The sequence below is a fragment of the Filicampus tigris genome, chromosome 18, assembly GCF_054856515.1.
Source record: "Filicampus tigris isolate MCC_2025a chromosome 18, RoL_Ftig_1.0, whole genome shotgun sequence".
Taxonomy (NCBI): domain Eukaryota; kingdom Metazoa; phylum Chordata; class Actinopteri; order Syngnathiformes; family Syngnathidae; genus Filicampus; species Filicampus tigris.
Window position 1 is genome coordinate 7,185,424 of NC_141234.1, and position 14,034 is coordinate 7,199,457.

General features: G+C 38.5%; 1 protein-coding gene and 1 long non-coding RNA gene across 5 annotated transcripts in view; one reads left to right on the forward strand and one right to left on the reverse strand.

The window, feature by feature from the left end:
• Positions 1–5,439: 5,439 nt before the first annotated feature.
• LOC147132241 (uncharacterized) lies at positions 5,440–13,497 on the forward strand. The gene is made up of 3 exons (XR_015082037.1): positions 5,440–5,763; positions 8,164–8,326; positions 13,361–13,497. It is a non-coding gene; the product is annotated as an uncharacterized LOC147132241 (long non-coding RNA).
• Positions 8,542–14,034, reverse strand: part of LOC147132242 (relaxin-3 receptor 1-like) — a 35,736-nt gene continuing 30,243 nt past the window's right edge. For 3 of the 4 annotated variants that reach the window (XM_086014218.1, XM_086014216.1, XM_086014220.1), the window contains 2 exons: positions 12,003–12,177; positions 8,542–11,407 (listed from right to left, as the gene is read on the reverse strand). In XM_086014218.1, the coding sequence (XP_085870344.1) occupies positions 10,147–11,361 (1,215 nt within the window). In that variant the 5' untranslated portion in view covers positions 11,362–11,407; positions 12,003–12,177 and the 3' untranslated portion in view covers positions 8,542–10,146. Of the gene's footprint in view, positions 11,408–12,002; positions 12,183–14,034 lie in introns of all 4 variants that reach the window. The other variant, XM_086014217.1, reaches the window with a different exon arrangement.

Genomic DNA, 14,034 nt, shown 5'->3' on the forward strand with positions numbered 1-14,034 from the left:
TTTTTTTAATGAGTTAAGGGTATAGTAAGGTGTTTTTTTTTTGTTTTTTTTTTTTTCAAAAAACTAGGTAAGAGTATAGTAAGGTGTTTTTTTTTTCTTCCAAAAACAAGGCAAGTGTATTGTAAGGCGTCTTTTTTCTAAAAACGAGGTAAGGGCATAGTAAGGCATTTTTCTTTGAAAAACGAGTTAAGGGTATAGCATGGCGTTTTTATTTCGGAAAACGGGGTAAGGGGATACCCTTATCTTTTTTTTCGAAAAACGAGGTAAGTGTATAGTAAGGCGTCTTTTTTCGAAAATGAGGTAAGGGTATAGTAAGGCGGTATTTTTTCTTTAAATGAGGTCACGGTATAGTAAGGTGTCTTTTTTCGAAAACGAGGTAAGGGTATAGTAAGGCGTCTTTTTTGGGGGAAAAACGGGGTAAGGGTATACCCTTACCTTTTTTTCAAAAAACTAGGTAAGGGTATAATAAGGTGTTGTATTTTATTTTATTTTTTTCAAAAAACAAGTCAAGGGTATAGTAAGGTGTTATTTTTTCGAAAAACGAGTTAAGGCGTTTTTTTGAGAAAAACGGGGTAAGGGTATAGTAAGGCGTTTATTTCGAAAAACGAGGAAAGGGTATAGTAAGGTGTTTTTTTTTTTTAATGAGTTAAGGGTATAGTAAGGTGTTTTTTTTTTTGTTTTTTTTTCAAAAAACTAGGTAAGAGTATAGTAAGGTGTTTTTTTTTTTTCCAAAAACAAGGCAAGGGTATTGTAAGGCGTCTTTTTTCTAAAAACGAGGTAAGGGCATAGTAAGGCATTTTTCTTTGAAAAACGAGTTAAGGGTATAGCATGGCGTTTTTATTTCGGAAAACGGGGTAAGGAGATACCCTTATCTTTTTTTTCGAAAAACGAGGTAAGTGTATAGTAAGGCGTATTTTTTCAAAAATGAGGTATACCCTTACCTTTTTTTCAAAAAACTAGGTAAGGGTATAATAAGGTGTTGTATTTTATTTGATTTTTTTCAAAAAACAAGTCAAGGGTATAGTAAGGTGTTATTTTTTCGAAAAACGAGTTAAGGCGTTTTTTTGAGAAAAACGGGGTAAGGGTATAGTAAGGCGTTTATTTCGAAAAACGAGGAAAGGGTATAGTAAGGCGTTTATTTCGAAAAACGAGGAAAGGGTATAGTAAGGTGTTGTTTTTTTTTAATGAGGTAAGGGTATAGTAAGGCGTTTTTTGTGAAAAACGAGGTAAGGCGTTATTTTGCAAAATTGTGATAAGGGTATAGAAAGGCATTTTTTTCGTAAAAGGAGGTAAGGGTAGAGTAAGGCGTTTTTTTTTTTAAATGAGGTAAGGGTATAGTAAGGTGTGTTTTGTGAAAAACGAGGTTTGGGTATACTACGGCGTTATTTTGCAAAATTGAGGTAAGGGTATAGTAAGGCGTTTTTTTTCCAAAAACAAGGCAAGGGTATTGTAAGGCGTCTTATTTTCTTAAAAACGAGGTAAGGGTATAGTAAGGCGTTTTTCTTCAAAAAGCGATGCAAGGGTATTGTAAGGCGTCTATTTTCTAAAAACGAGGTAAGGTGTTTTTTTTCCCAAAAACGAGTTAAGGGTATAGTAAAGCGTTATTTTGCAAAATTGAGGTAAGGGTATAGTAAGCTGTTTTTTTTCCAGAAAAACATGGTCTGATATAGTAAGGCGTTATTATTTCGAAAAATGGGGTAAGGGTATTCCATTTTTTTTTAAAAAAACAGGGTAAGAGTATAGTAAGGCGTTTTTTTGTGAAAAACGAGGTAAGAGTATAGTAAGGCGGGAGGTTTGAACCTACAACCTCTGATTCACAATCCATATCACTATCCTCTGAGCCAGCTGGGATCCGAAGGTCATAGTGTCCCCTCGTCCATATATCTACATCATATAACTCTAGGAAGTGGCAGAATGTGGATCCTGTAGACTTGATGACCATACATTAGTGTTCGTATATGCAAAGAGCTTAAAAATGAGAACAAACTCATATACTATAGAACCCTAACCCTGTTAACATTGCAAATACATACTGCACAGTGGAGAGAATGACACTGTTAGGGTTACTTGCATACATTGCACAGTTTTTTTGTTGAGGATTGGCATACATTACGTGGAATTGTGGGGTTTGAACCCTGGATCTCAGGTAAACAAACCCAAATTCTTTCCTCTCAGCCAGCAGGTACCTAGGAGTGAAAGCCTTTCGTTATCCATATATCTTGACCAATGGGGCACGTGTCTGCATGGAAAAGACAAAAGCTCACGTGGCGCAGATGCCTTCGTTCCTCCTGTGGCTTGGTGGTAAATGATATGGATTGGAGAACTAACTTACCTGGGTTCAAATCCAGACACGTCCCTCACAATCCCAAAAGCAAGCTCAAGATAGCCAGACTTGCATGAGCAGACAGGACAGCATGATTGGCAAGTTTTGTTTTATTCTCTCGATTTAGAAAAAAGACGCCTTTTACCTCGTTTTTCGCAAAAAAACGCCTTACTATACCCTTTCCTCATTAAAAAAAAACACCTTACTATACCCTTACCTCAATTTTGCAAAATAACGCCTTACTATACCCTTACCTCGTTTTTCACAAAAAACGCCTTTCTATACCCTTACCTCATTTAAAAAAAAAATGCCTTACTATACCCTTACCTCGTTTTTTGCAAAAAAAGACAAGAGTATACCCTTACCCCATTTTCCGAAATAAAAACGCCTTGCTTTAACCTTAACTCGTTTTTTGAAGAAAAAAAGACGCCTTACTATACCCGTTTTTCAAAAAAACGCCTTACTATACCCTTACGTCATTTAAAAAAAAAAAACGCCTTACTATACCCTTACCTCGTTTTACGAAAAAAACGCCTTTCTGTACCCTTACCTCAATTTTGCAAAATAATGCCTTACTATACCCTTACCTCGTTTTTTACAAAAAATGCCTTACTATACCCTTACCTCGTTTTCGAAAAAAAAGATAAGGGTATACCCTTACCCCATTTTCCGCCTTGCTGTAACCTTAACTCATTTTTTCGAAGAAAAAAAACGTCTTACTATACCGTTACCTATTTTTTTTTTAAATAAATTTTTTTTCGAAGAAAACGCGTTACTATGCCCTTACCTCGTTTTTTGAAAAAAGATAAGGGTATGCCCCTGCCCCGTTTTGAGAAATAAAAACGCCTTACTACACCCTGACCTCATTTTTCGCCCCAAAAAAAAAATGCCTTACTGTACCCTTAACTCGTTAGTTCCAGAAAAAAATGCCTTACAATACACTTACCCCGTTTTTAGAAAATAGACGCCTTACAATACCCTTTACCTCATTAAAAAAAAAAAAAAACACCTTACTATACCCTTACCTCGTTTTTCACAAAAAATGCCTTACCTCGTTTTTCGCAAAAAAAAACGCCTTACTATACCCTTACCTCATTAAAAAAAAAAACCTTACCATACCCTTACCTCGTTTTTGAAAAAAGACGCCTTACTAAACCCTTACCTCGTTTTTGAAAAAAAAGATAAGGGTATACCCTTACCCCATTTTCAGAAATAAAAACGCCTTGCTTTAACCTTAACTCATATTTTCGAAGAAAAAAAACGTCTTACTATACCCTTACCTATTTTTTTTTTAAAAAGGTAAGGGTATACCCTTCCCCTTTTTCGAAGAAAACGCGTTACTATGACCTTACCTTGTTTTTTGAAAAAAAGATAAGGGTATATACCCTTGCCCCGTTTTGCGAAATAAAAACGCCTTACTATACCCTGACCTAATTTTTCGCCCAAAAAAAAAAAAAAAATGCCTTATACCCTTAACTCGTTAGTTCCAGAAAAAAACGCCTTACAATACCCTTTACCTCATTAAAAAAAAAAAAAACACCTTACTATACCCTTACCTCGTTTTATGAAAAAAAACGCCTTTCTATACCCTTACCTCGTTTTTCACAAAAAACGCCTTACTATACCCTTGCCTCGTTTTCGAAAAAAGACACCTTACTATACCGTGACCTCGTTTAAAGAAAAAAAACCGCCTTACTATACCCTTACCTCGTTTTTCGGAAAAAAAACAAAACGCCTTACCTCGTTTTATGAAAAAAAAACGCCTTTCTATACCCTTACCTCAATTTTGCAAAATAATGCCTTACTATATATACCCTTACCTCGTTTTTCACAAAAAACGCCTTACCCTTGCCTCGTTTTCGAAAAAAGACACCTTACTATACCGTGACCTCGTTTAAAGAAAAAAAAACGCCTTACTATACTCTTACCTCAATTTTGCAAAATAACGCCTTATTATACACTTACCTTGTTTTTCGCAAAAAACGCCTTACTATACCCTTATCGCGTTTTCTAAAAAAGACGCCTTACTATACCCTTACCTCGTTTTTCGAAAAAAAAACACCTTACTATACTCTTACCTTGTTTTTTGAAAAAAAACAAAACAAAAAAAAAAACGCCTTACTATTCCCTTACCTCATTTAAAAAAAACACCTTAGTATACCCTTTCCTCATTTTTCGAAATAAACGCCTTATACCTCGTTTTTCGGGAAAAAAAAACAAAACGCCTTACTATACCCTTACCTCGTTTTACAAAAAAAAAACACTTTTCTATACCCTTACCTCGTTTTTGAAAAAAGACGCCTTACTATACCCTTACCTCGTTTTTCGAAAAAATAACGCCTTACTATACTACACTATATAAGTATATCCTTACCTTTTTAAAAAAAAAAACAAGTAAGGGTATAGTAAGACGTTTTTTTTCTTCGAAAAACAAGTTAAGGTTAAAGCAAGGTGTTTTTATTTCAGAAAATGGGGTAAGGGTCTACCCTTATCTTTTTTTCTAAAAACGAGGTAAGGGAAGGCATTTTTTTGAAAAACGGAGTAAGGGTATAGTAAGGCGTCTTTTTTCAAAAACGAGGTAAGGGTATAGAAAAGTTTTTTTTTTTTGTAAAACGAGGTAAGGGTATAGTAAGGCGTTTTGTTTTTTTTTCCCGAAAAACGAGGTAAGGGTATAGTAAGGCGTTTTTTTGCGAAAAACGAGGTAAGGGCATAGTAAGGCGTTTTCTTTGAAAAAGGGGAAGGGTATTTATACCCTTACCTTTTTTTTTATAAAAATGGGTAAGGGTATAGTAAGGCGTTTTTTTCTTCGAAAAACGAGATAAGGTTAAAGCAAGGCATTTTTATTTCGGAAACCCTTATCTTTTTTTTCGAAAACGACGTAAGGGTATAGTAGGGCGTTTTTTGCGAAAAACGAGGTAAGGGTATAGTAAGGCGTTTTTTGTTTGCGAAAAACGAGGTAAGGTTATATAGTAAGGCGTTTTTTGTGAAAAACGAGGTAAGGGTATAGTAAGGCATTATTTTGCAAAATTGAGGTAAGGGTATAGAAAGGCGTTTTTTTTTCAAAAACAAGGTAAGGGTATAGTTAGGCGTTTTTTTTTTTGTGCAAAAAATGAGTTTTTTTGGTGAGGATTAGCATACATTACATGGCATTGTGGGATTTGAACCCTTGATCTCAGGTGAACAAACCCAAAATCTTTCCTCTCAGCCAGCGGGTACCTAGGAGTGAAAGCCTTTCGTTGTCCATATATCTTCACCAATGGGGCACGTGTCTGCATGGAAAAGCAAAAGCTCAAGTGGCGCACATGCCTTTGCTCCTCCCGTGGCCTGGTGGTAAATGATTTGGATTGGAGAACTAACTTACCCAGGTTCAAATCCAGACACCTGCCTCACAATACCAAAAGCTAGCCAGACTTGCATGGGCAGACCGGACAGCATGATTGGTAAGTTTTGTTTTATTCTCTCGATTGACAAAAACAAATAAAGTTTTTAGAAAAAAGACGCCTTACTATTGCTTGTGTTTTGAAAAAAACAAAACAAAAAAAAAACCCACCTTATCATACCCTTACCTAGTTTTTTGAAAAAAGGTAAGGGTATATACCCTTACCCCGTTTTTCGAAAAAAAAAACAAAAAAAAACGCCTTACTATACCCTTACCTCGTTTTCGAAAAAAGACACCTTACTATACCGTGACCTCGTTTAAAAGAAAAAAAAAACCGCCTTACTATACCCTTACCTCGTTTTCGAAAAAAGACACCTTACTATACCGTGACCTCGTTTAAAAGAAAAAAAAAACGCCTTACTATACCCTTACCTCATTTTCGAAAAAAGACGCCTTACTATAAGCTTACCTGGTTTTTCAAAAAAAAAAATAAGGATATACTCTTACCCAGTTTTCCGAAAAAAAAAAAAACCTTACCTCGTTTTTCGCAAAAAACTGCTTACTATACCCTTACCTGGTTTTCAAAAATCTAGGTAAGGGTATAGTAAGGTGTTTTTTTTCTCGAAAAACATGTCAAGGGTATAGTAAGATGTTTTTGTTTTTGTTTTTGTTTAAAACAAGGCAAGGGTATTGTCAGGCGTCTATTTTCTAAAAACGAGGTAAGGTTAGTAAGGCGTTTTTTTTTTTGCGAAAAATGAGGTCAGGGTATAGTAAGGCGTTTTTATTTCGCAAAACGGGGCATGGATATACCCTTATCTTTTTTTCAAAAAATGAGGTAAGCCGTTTTTTTCGAAAAAGGGGAAGGGTATACCATTAACTTTAAAAAAAAAAATAGGTAAGGGTATCGTAAGACGTTATTTTTCTTCGTAAAACGAGTTAAGGTTAAAGCAAAGCGTTTTTACTTCGGAAATATACCCTTATCTTTTTTTCGAAAATGAGGTAAGGGTATAGTAAGGCGTCTTTTTTCGAAAAACGAGGTAAGGGTATAGAAAGGTGTTTTTTTTTAATGAGGTAAGGGTATAGTAATGCGTTATTTTGCAAAATTGAGGTAAGGGTATAGAAAGGCGTTTTTTTTCGTAAAACGAGGTAAGGGTATAGTAAGGCGTTTTTTTTCTAAAAACAGGGTAAGGGTATAGGAAGGCGTCTTTTTTCGAAAATTAGGTAAGGGTATATAGTAAGGCTTTTTTTTTTAAACGAGGTAATGGTATAGTAAGGTGTTTTTTTTTTTAATAATGTAAGGATATAGTAAGGTGTTTTTTTTTATCGAAAAACATGGACAGGGTATAGTAAGATGTTTTTTTAAAAAAAAAAACTAGGCAAGGGTATTGTTAGGCATCTATTTTCTAAAAACGGGGTAAGGGTATTGTAAGGCGCTTTTTTTCTGGAACAAACGAGTTAAGGGTATAGTTTTTTTTTTTTTTTCGAAAAATGAGGTCAGGGTATAGTATCTTTTTTTCAAAAAACGAGGGCATAGTAAGGCGTTTTCTTTGAAAAAGGGGAAGGGTATTTATACCCTTAACTTTTTTTAATAAAAATAGGTAAGGGTACAGTAAGATGTTTTTTTTCTTCGAAAAACGAATTAAGGTTAAAGCAAGACATTTTTATTTCGGAAACCCTTATCTTTTTTTTCGAAAACGAAGTAAGGGTTTAGTAGGGCGTCTTTTTTAAAAAACGAGGTAAGGGTATAGTAAGGCGTTTTTTTTTTTTGCGAAAAACGAGGTAAGGGTATATAGTAAGGCGTTTTTTGTGAAAAACGAGGTAAGGGTATAGTAAGGCGTTATTTTGCAAAATTGAGGTAAGGGTATAGAAAGGCGTTTTTTTTCGTAAAAGAAGGTAAGGCTTTTTTTTTAAAAACGAGGTTCACATTTGTTTCCTAAATTGGACATAAATAAAGGACAGTGGACAGTATACACTAATTGATGGATAACTTCTGATTGGAAATCAGAAGCCAATAAAAAGTTCATCTCTTTTCAGGTTGTTTTAAATGATGGATTGGTAACTATCCATCCATCCATCAATTATCTGTACCGCTTCTCCTCACAAGGGTCGCGGGGCGCGCTGGAGCCTATCCCAGCTGTCTTTGGGCAGTAGGCGGGGGACACCCTGAACTGGTTGCCAGCCAATCGCAGGGCACACAGAGACAAACATCCGCACTCACAATCACACCTAGGGGCAATTTAGAGTATCCAATCAACTTACCATGCATGTTTTTGGAATGTGGGAGGAAACCGGAGTGCCCGGAGAAAACCCACGCAGGCACGGGGAGAACATGCAAACTCCACACAGGGAGGTTGGAGCCGGGATCGAACCCACGACCTCTGAACTGTGAGGCGGACGTGCTAACCAGTCGAACACCGTGCCGCCGGATTGGTAACTAATGTTTTCTATATCTCATATGCAGCGTTCAAAGTGAAGACAATTTGAAAGAAACATGTCAAGTCAACACGCGTGATTTGCCTTCACGGGCCACATACAATGATGTCACGGGCGGGATCTGGGCCCTTGCTGGTTGATGGCTGACCTTGACTACTTGTGGTGGATGGTTGATCATCAGAAACTTTCACGTGAGTTCCTCCTCGAACATATTCAAGCATTGATCCTGTATTCAGAAATACAAGACAAACAATTCAGGGATTCTACAATTACATATAGTTTTTAACCATAGTTTTACATAGGCCTATATTCAAAACACATACAGGAACATTTGAATATTCCACCTTTATAGACAAGGACTGAGAGGTCATAATATAAAAATTCTGAACATAATGTCAAAACAATACATATGAAATGGGTTTATTTGGGCAAGCTTGTAAAATGCATTCGCCACAAGCATTTCTAGAGGTACAGCTGATTTTTGTAGAAGCGGTGGAAGGCCTATACTGAAACCAAGAGTTTGACATCATGTACAAAAATCTAACTATTGACTGAACCATGAACATCTGCTTTTTCCAACTTATCGCATTACTGAAATGCATGTAAAGCATCTAATCACATTATTGCCATTACCCAATTATTCCCATTTATCAGATTAGTGTGGTCGCGTAAATGTTAAAAAATAAACAATTGTTTTTTGTAAACACCGTCTCGTGACAGGCGAGCATTATCTTGTTGTTTGGTTCTTTTCCTTTGCACCCCAGACTGTTGATGATTTTCAATGACATGTCCACATATACCAGAACAAACTTCTGCCAAACTTGGGATTGAAACATAATGGGGCAAACTACTAAAAGGGGGGGAGGTGGGCCGCATTAAAGGTAGACGGACAAGAGACAAGTGACAGCTCATTTACCATTTACCATTAACATTATTTTTCACTTAAATAAACCTACATTATATTTGGATTACACATATTTATTCAGATGCTTTACAAAGTTTGATTTTAAATTTCATATACTGCGATCATGATTACTATTATGACTTCTTCTGCTTGTTTAACGGCACTTTGCTCACTAAAATATATAAATACGAAATTAACACATTTTCATGTGGCCCTGTGCTACATTGTTTTTTCATTGTTTACATGCAAAATGATAATTGCACAATTATTAGCCTTTTCTTTATTCATTCCAGAACACAAACAACAAAATGAAGCTAAATTTCTGTTGTGCTTTTTTTTAATTTACTCTTTAAATCAATTAAGCAGTCATTTTCCATTTTTTAATATCTGATCTCGAACAATATTTCCAAAGACTAAAAGACACACTGAGAATTGGAGTCCATCTGACATCGCTGTTTGACGCTACATTAGCTGTTCTAGCTATCTTGCTTGCAGTCATATGCTAGCCACTAATAACAAAAAGGTATTTTGGGGGGTTGTTTGGTCTGGATACATCCATTTGGGTCATAAATGAGGTGGAGTCAAGCAAGGAAGATTTAAAACCACAACCTCTGAACTGCAATGGGTCCACCATGTTGCTTTGGTATTTGATTCCTAATATGATTGTATTTCAATAGGGACATTCAATTTGGAACATCTCCGTTAGCTTCCTGTGCTAGCTGCTAGACTTTTTCTATACTGGTATCACCCAGTTTGCAGATTCAAACCAAGACACTCACAACTCCAATGCAAATATACTAAGTGCGGTGATAACTATGTCATCTCTACTACACCTCTTACGCTAGGTCATATATTTGTCACTTGTAAACAAAAGGTAGAGTTTCTCATGTTTGGAAGTGATTGGTTTAAGAAATTGAAGAAGACATTGGAAAGGGCCGTTCAATAGACTGTAGGAAATCTGAACCGAGAGACTCGAAATTGGAAGTCAGACATGTTACGACCGCTACTTTGCATGCTGGATGCTTTGGATTGGATTTCAAATATACACAATCACAATGGGGAATTTCTTTTTAAGAAGGGTCCACTAGAAGGTGTACATTTGCGACTCTACAAAGTGGAGACAGTCGTCGGGAGCGTTGACAGGGGCGCGTATCGCCTCGAGTCCGATCGGCTTGTCTGGCCAAGCGTGTTGTTAAGGGGGACGCCCATCTGGCCCGCTCGTTCCGAGCCCTCGTCAGTGTTGACGGCGTAAAGCGTCTTGGACGTGACGGCCAGGCTGAATTTGAAAAAAACATTGCGCAGGGCCGCTCGGTACTCTTTGCGCACCAGGCAGTAGATGACCGGGTTGAAGCAACTACTGGTGAAGGCCAGGCAGTTAGCCAGGGGGAAGAAGTAGGTCTGCGCCCCGTAGAAGGAGGGGCTGATGTCGACAATGTCCAGTTGGATCAGGACACTCCACAGCGTGAGGACGTTGTACGGGAACCAGCAGGCGCAGAAGGACAGCACCACCACCGCCACCGACTTGGAGATATCGGCCTTGCGCCTGGAATTGCTGCCCTTCGGCTTGTGGCGGCACAGGAAGCGGAGCAGGAGCAGGTACGACAGAATGATGGTGGCGTACGGGAGCAGGAAGCCCAAAACCACACGCAGGAGCTGGTTCATCCCCAACCAGGCGGTTCCGTCCGGGAACCGGAGAAGGCAGGCCGTGTCATTGCCGCTTCCCACGCGACGCAGGTCGGCGAACACGGCCCGGGGCGTCGCCGCTACCAGGGCTGCTGCCCAGATGAGGGCGGTGATCACCGGGGAGGTGCAGTATTCGCCGCAAGGCGACGCCCTGGGCTTGAGCGCGGTGGCCACGTAGCAGTAGCGCGTCAAGCTCATGGCGGAGAGGAAGAAGCAGCTGGCAAACACGTTGAGGCCCGTGAGCAGCGATACGGCTTTGCACATGGCGGCGCCGAAGGGCCAGCTGTAGTCCAGCGCGATGTCCATCGCCCAGAAAGGCAACGCCAGGGAGAAAAGGAGGTGTGCCAGAGCCAGGTTGAAGACAAAGAAGTTGATGGTGCCCGTGGTGATGGTGCGCGTGGAGTAGAGCAGGAACAACACCAGCAGGTTGCCCGCCGCGCCGGCCGTGGCCACCGCGAAGTAGACCATCGAGATCAGGATGCGCAACCACGGCGACCCGTCTCCAGCCAGCTCCAGCCCTCCGCTATACAAGCTCTCATTATGCCACGGCAAATGTGAGGTGTTGCACGACATGTCCGCGCCGCAGCCGTGCAGGAAGTTTCGGAAAAACTCCATTCTCTCGCGGTCGCTGTTGGACATGTTCCGGATGACAGATGCCGGGCGGCCGCCTGCAAGGTGACGGTCGCTGTGTGGAAGGAAAGAGGAAATCATTATTGCATAATATGCGCTGCGCTTTTATGAACAAATAAGTGGATTAGCCTTGTCAGATAAACAAATTACACCCAAGTGTCAGACGCAGAGTTCGCTAATCTGATTTCATCTCCAAAGAAGACAATTTCTCTCGACGGATGGGTTAATTGACAACCGGGAGACATTTTGAAAGGGTCATGTCGTGGTCGTGCTTAAGAGCATTTTAACTCATGCATTTGAAAGGGACCGACCCCTGCCACGGCGAGCGAAAATCCACAAATATTGGATTTGAAAAGATTGCCATATCATTTCCCGTGTCCCAGTTCCATTCCCTGTTCTATGGTTAGCATCGTACCTTTCTCATTGCAATCAACACGAACTAAACTTCAGATTTTGTTGGACTTTTGTGAAATAATATTGGTGTTAAAATATCCAATTGATATCCAATCAATACAGAGCATATGACATTTTCTCTTGGTTAACCAATTCACAGTATATTTCACCTCAGACATAGGGAAAAAAAAAGATGCATTTCATCAAGTATTAATTATGACTATGTTTACATGCAGGCGACTGAAAGAAAAACTTACCAAATGATTCCAGATTCGGTGAGTGTTTTTTCCCCCTCCTTCCCCCCGCAAGTGTTCTGCTGTAGCGCACGACGTGGAACTTATCTCTGAGGCGGCGGAGCACAACAATGCCATTATCTCCGCGTTGACGCTCCACCCCATCCTCTTCCTCAATGGAAATGACCCAGGATGACCGCTGCACTCACAATAATGCAATAGCAATTGTAAAATCAGGTGCATCGCAATTAATTAGTATATCTTGGGAATAATTGATCATTTTTTAAATTTTTGACATAGACATTAGCTAGGAATTTGCCTTATAAAACGTAGTTTTCTATTTTCAATGAGTCCGTATCATACTGGAGATGAGTTTGACTTTTGATTTGAACAACTGAAATAAATGACATTTTTGCCTTCATTCAACTTTTGGGATTTCTTTTTTTTTTTTTTTTTTTTACTGATTAATAGCAGATTTAAATGTGACAGTCAATCTTTTTGTGGTACTTTTATGCTATATTGAATAAATGTGAATGGTCATTCATATCTAATTGTATCATTCTATGACTTGATTTGCATAAAAGTATTTGGTTTTATTCAGTGCTGTGTAATATTCAAGATAAAATAGGCTGATAATGAATATTTGCACTTCTTTTCCCAAATATGACATTATTCACAACTTTTTGTTAAAATTCAAGGTTTTGTAAATTACATATGAAACATGTTGAAAATACATGGAACATAGTAAGATAATGAGTATGTTTATTAATAGGTTTCAAGCACCCCTGTCTCCAAACTTTGAAATTACACTAATTGATGACCTCAAAGTTTGGACTGTATGGATTTCTTGCATTTGGATTCTTTTAGAGCAGATTACTTTCCATTAGCTTCTTTCAAACTGTGGGTTGGGACCCCAAAATGTATACATTTGATGTCATAGTTGCTCTGTATATAATTGATGTATTTCAGGGTTATAAATGAAAGGGAATCTTAGACACTCTGTTGTTATTTTCTATTTATACGGCAGGGTTAACCGGGGTGGTTGCAATGGGTCATCGTTACCGGTCGTTGATAGTGGAAACAACATCAGCGGCGAATGACCAAATGAGATTAGGCGGCAATGGGCGGAAGGAGATGCTGGGGTAGGCCAAATTGATCAATGGCTGCTTGTCAAAAAAACAAAACAAAGCCATTTCCATCAAGCACACCCTGCAAAGCACCTTTCAAATGCTAGATTTTAGTCCCCAAACTCTTGGTATTTGTATAATTTGACATCAATTGCTCTTGATTCACATCGCTTCACTTTTCTCATGTCATGTACATTACAGCCTAATTCCTAAATGTCATGTCATGTCATCTTCCAAACCGCTTATCCTATATAGGGTCGCGGGGAGTTGCTGGAGCCTATCCCAGCCTTCAATGGGCGAAGGCAGACTACACCCCGAACTGGTCGCCAGCCAGTCGCAGGGCACACATAGACACCGTCACTGAGCGGGAATCGATCCCACGCTGCCCGCACACAACTGAGGCGTGTGTACCACTACACTATCAGTGGACTCTAATTCCTAAATGGAATAGGTAAATTCTATACATAGGGTCGGCAGACCTGATTTTTTGGGGGTGGGGGGGGGAGATTTAGAAACATTTATCACGAACTAACAATATACTTGAAATTGATTACTATGATAATAAAGTAAAACTCATTCTTTGACAGAGTAAAACTGTCACCTATAAGTTAAAATTATTAACTGTATTTTTGATTTTGATTTTTTTTTTTACATTCTATTTTTTTTTTACATTCTATTATGTCATGAAAGCGTCTATAAAAATATCTATACATTTGTAAAATACGTTATTTTCATAATGGCGCCATCTGCTGGTTCGAATGATCACTTTGTTTTAAATTTGTCATCTCGGATCCAGGGGTCAGATATTAGCCATTTTCCATACTGCTTGTCATTAGTCCCATTTTCTGGATTCGAACCAAGAAAGTCAGGTTTAAAGATAAGAACAAGAACTTTGATTACATGCATACAATATTGCTATGCTATCAATA